Genomic DNA, 1,841 nt, shown 5'->3' with positions numbered 1-1,841 from the left:
GGCCACTCCAAATTTCTCAACCATCTCAAACCACTTTCTCTGAAATGTTCGGACCTCGTAGTCGCCGAGCATGCAATCCCTAAACATCCTGGTGAATTTGGGCTTTCCAATGTTGCTCGTGGCGTTTCGGAGTAGATGCCAAGCGCAGAGTCGATGGTGAGCCTCTGGAAAAACTTGCTCGATCACAGACTTCATTTGCCTGTCACCGTCGGTTATTATGGACACGGGAGCCTTCCCTTTCATTGAAGTTTGCAACTACTGAAGCAGCCAGACATAGGTCTCTTCTTTCTCGTCTGCCACCAGTACAGCGACAAAGACAACCGTTTGGTTGTGGTGATTCACACCGGAGAATACTACGAGAGGTGAAAGGTAAACGTTTTTCTTGTACGTTGCATCAAACGCAACCACGTCTCCAAACACCTGCTAATCAATTTGGCTGGTGCCGTCACACCAAAACAAGTGTTGCAACACGCCCTCACCGTCAACGACTTCCTTGTAGTACAGTGCTGGATCATTTGCCTTGCACTCTCAGAGATACCTCAAGCACGATTCCGCATCTAGGCCACCCTCCCTTCGTTGCTTCGCATTTACATTGTGCATGTCCCTTGTTGTGTACGGGACATTATGATACCCGCCGACCAGGCTCGCCATAAAACCGTGGATTCGGGAGACGCCAATGCCCCCCTTTGCGCATGTCGTTCATCTGCTCGATGTCCGCTTCGCTCATCCTCCGATGGCCCGGGAGCATGGAAGAAAATCGCAACTCAAGAACGTGGTGGTTATGCGCGTCTGAAAAGAACGCAACGTGCCAACGTCCTGATTCATCGTCCATGCGGAGTAACATCCTTGCAGGGCATCCACACCGTGTCTCGGCCCTCGGCCTCTTTTGCCGGTTAGGCATCGAGTAGAACTTCGGGGATCGGAACCCTTGTCGGTGGCACACGAACTCCTGCCATATCCTTACTTCGCCGCGTTTTTCGCTTCTGGAACGTCTCGCGCCGAATCCATGGTGCTTTGCATATTGCTGATAGAACTCAAATGCAATGTCAACATCTGCGAAATTAAACCGGAGAACATCATCCGCGCTCAAGTTCAAAAAATCAATCCAACCTATGGACTCGCCGGAATCAACGGCGTAAAACTCGTCTTCCGCATAATTCTTAGACATTCCTCCGGCGCCGTCCAAACCGTCTTCCAATTCAACCACATCCCCATTGTCGACATCGGCCTCTGCATGACGGTCGTGTTCTGTATCGTCTTCCTGAAAGTCGTTCTCGTTCGACTCCATCCCTGCAGAGCGTTCGCCTTCAATCGATCCAACTCCGTGGTCTGCTCCGTCGGACATTTCTGCTTCATCGCCGACGCGCACGCCCCCAGTGGTATCTTCATCCTCGGCAATCCTGTGCCAAACAGCAACAATGCGGTAATTTAGCGAAACACGCAAAATTGGGAAATTTCCTCCAAAAATAACTGCAGTCCTATAACGAAGAAAAATGGGGATATTTGTAAATCAAGTGAAGGGTGATAATACAACGGGTACCTTCTTTCCATTGATGGAGCCGGCGAAGCCATCAGCTGCCGAATACTGAGTCGGGGGTTGGAGAAGAAGTTAGCTCAGCCTGGAGGTTTTCAGTCGTTGTCGGTGGTGGAGATAAGAAGAGACGGTGCGATTGGGACAGAAGGGAAGAAGAGGAAGAGGGTGCGATTGCGACGAAGCGGAAAGGGGAGGAAGAGGGTGCGACTGCGACGGATGGAAAAGGGGAGGGGAAGGGGAGGAAGAGAACCTGAGCTGGAGGAGGAACTTAGCGGCAGTAATAGTTGTTAGCCAAATGCTGATTGTC

At 51.1% G+C, this 1,841-nt stretch overlaps 1 protein-coding gene across 1 annotated transcript; it reads right to left on the bottom strand.

The window, feature by feature from the left end:
- Window positions 1-255: 255 nt before the first annotated feature.
- LOC130939689 (protein FAR1-RELATED SEQUENCE 5-like) lies at window positions 256-1,572 on the bottom strand. Its single transcript, XM_057867781.1, has 3 exons — window positions 1,541-1,572; window positions 632-1,478; window positions 256-420 (listed from the first exon to the last, which is right to left on the bottom strand). The coding sequence occupies exons 1-3, from the start codon at window positions 1,570-1,572 to the stop codon at window positions 256-258; spliced, it is 1,044 nt and encodes a 347-aa protein (XP_057723764.1).
- Between the last annotated feature and the right edge of the window lie 269 nt (window positions 1,573-1,841).

Source organism: Arachis stenosperma, chromosome 7 (assembly GCF_014773155.1).
Source record: "Arachis stenosperma cultivar V10309 chromosome 7, arast.V10309.gnm1.PFL2, whole genome shotgun sequence".
Lineage (NCBI taxonomy): Eukaryota > Viridiplantae > Streptophyta > Magnoliopsida > Fabales > Fabaceae > Arachis > Arachis stenosperma.
This window is presented reverse-complemented; position numbering and strand designations above follow the sequence as displayed.

Coding starts and splice junctions, on each gene's coding strand:
- LOC130939689 (XM_057867781.1), bottom strand. CDS start 1,572: ATGGCTTCGCCGGCTCCATCAATGGAAAGAAG. Junction 1,479..1,540: donor GCTCCATCAATGGAAAGAAG/GTACCCGTTGTA, acceptor TCTTCGTTATAG/GACTGCAGTTATTTTTGGAG. Junction 421..631: donor ATGGCGAGCCTGGTCGGCGG/GTATCATAATGT, acceptor ATTGATTAGCAG/GTGTTTGGAGACGTGGTTGC.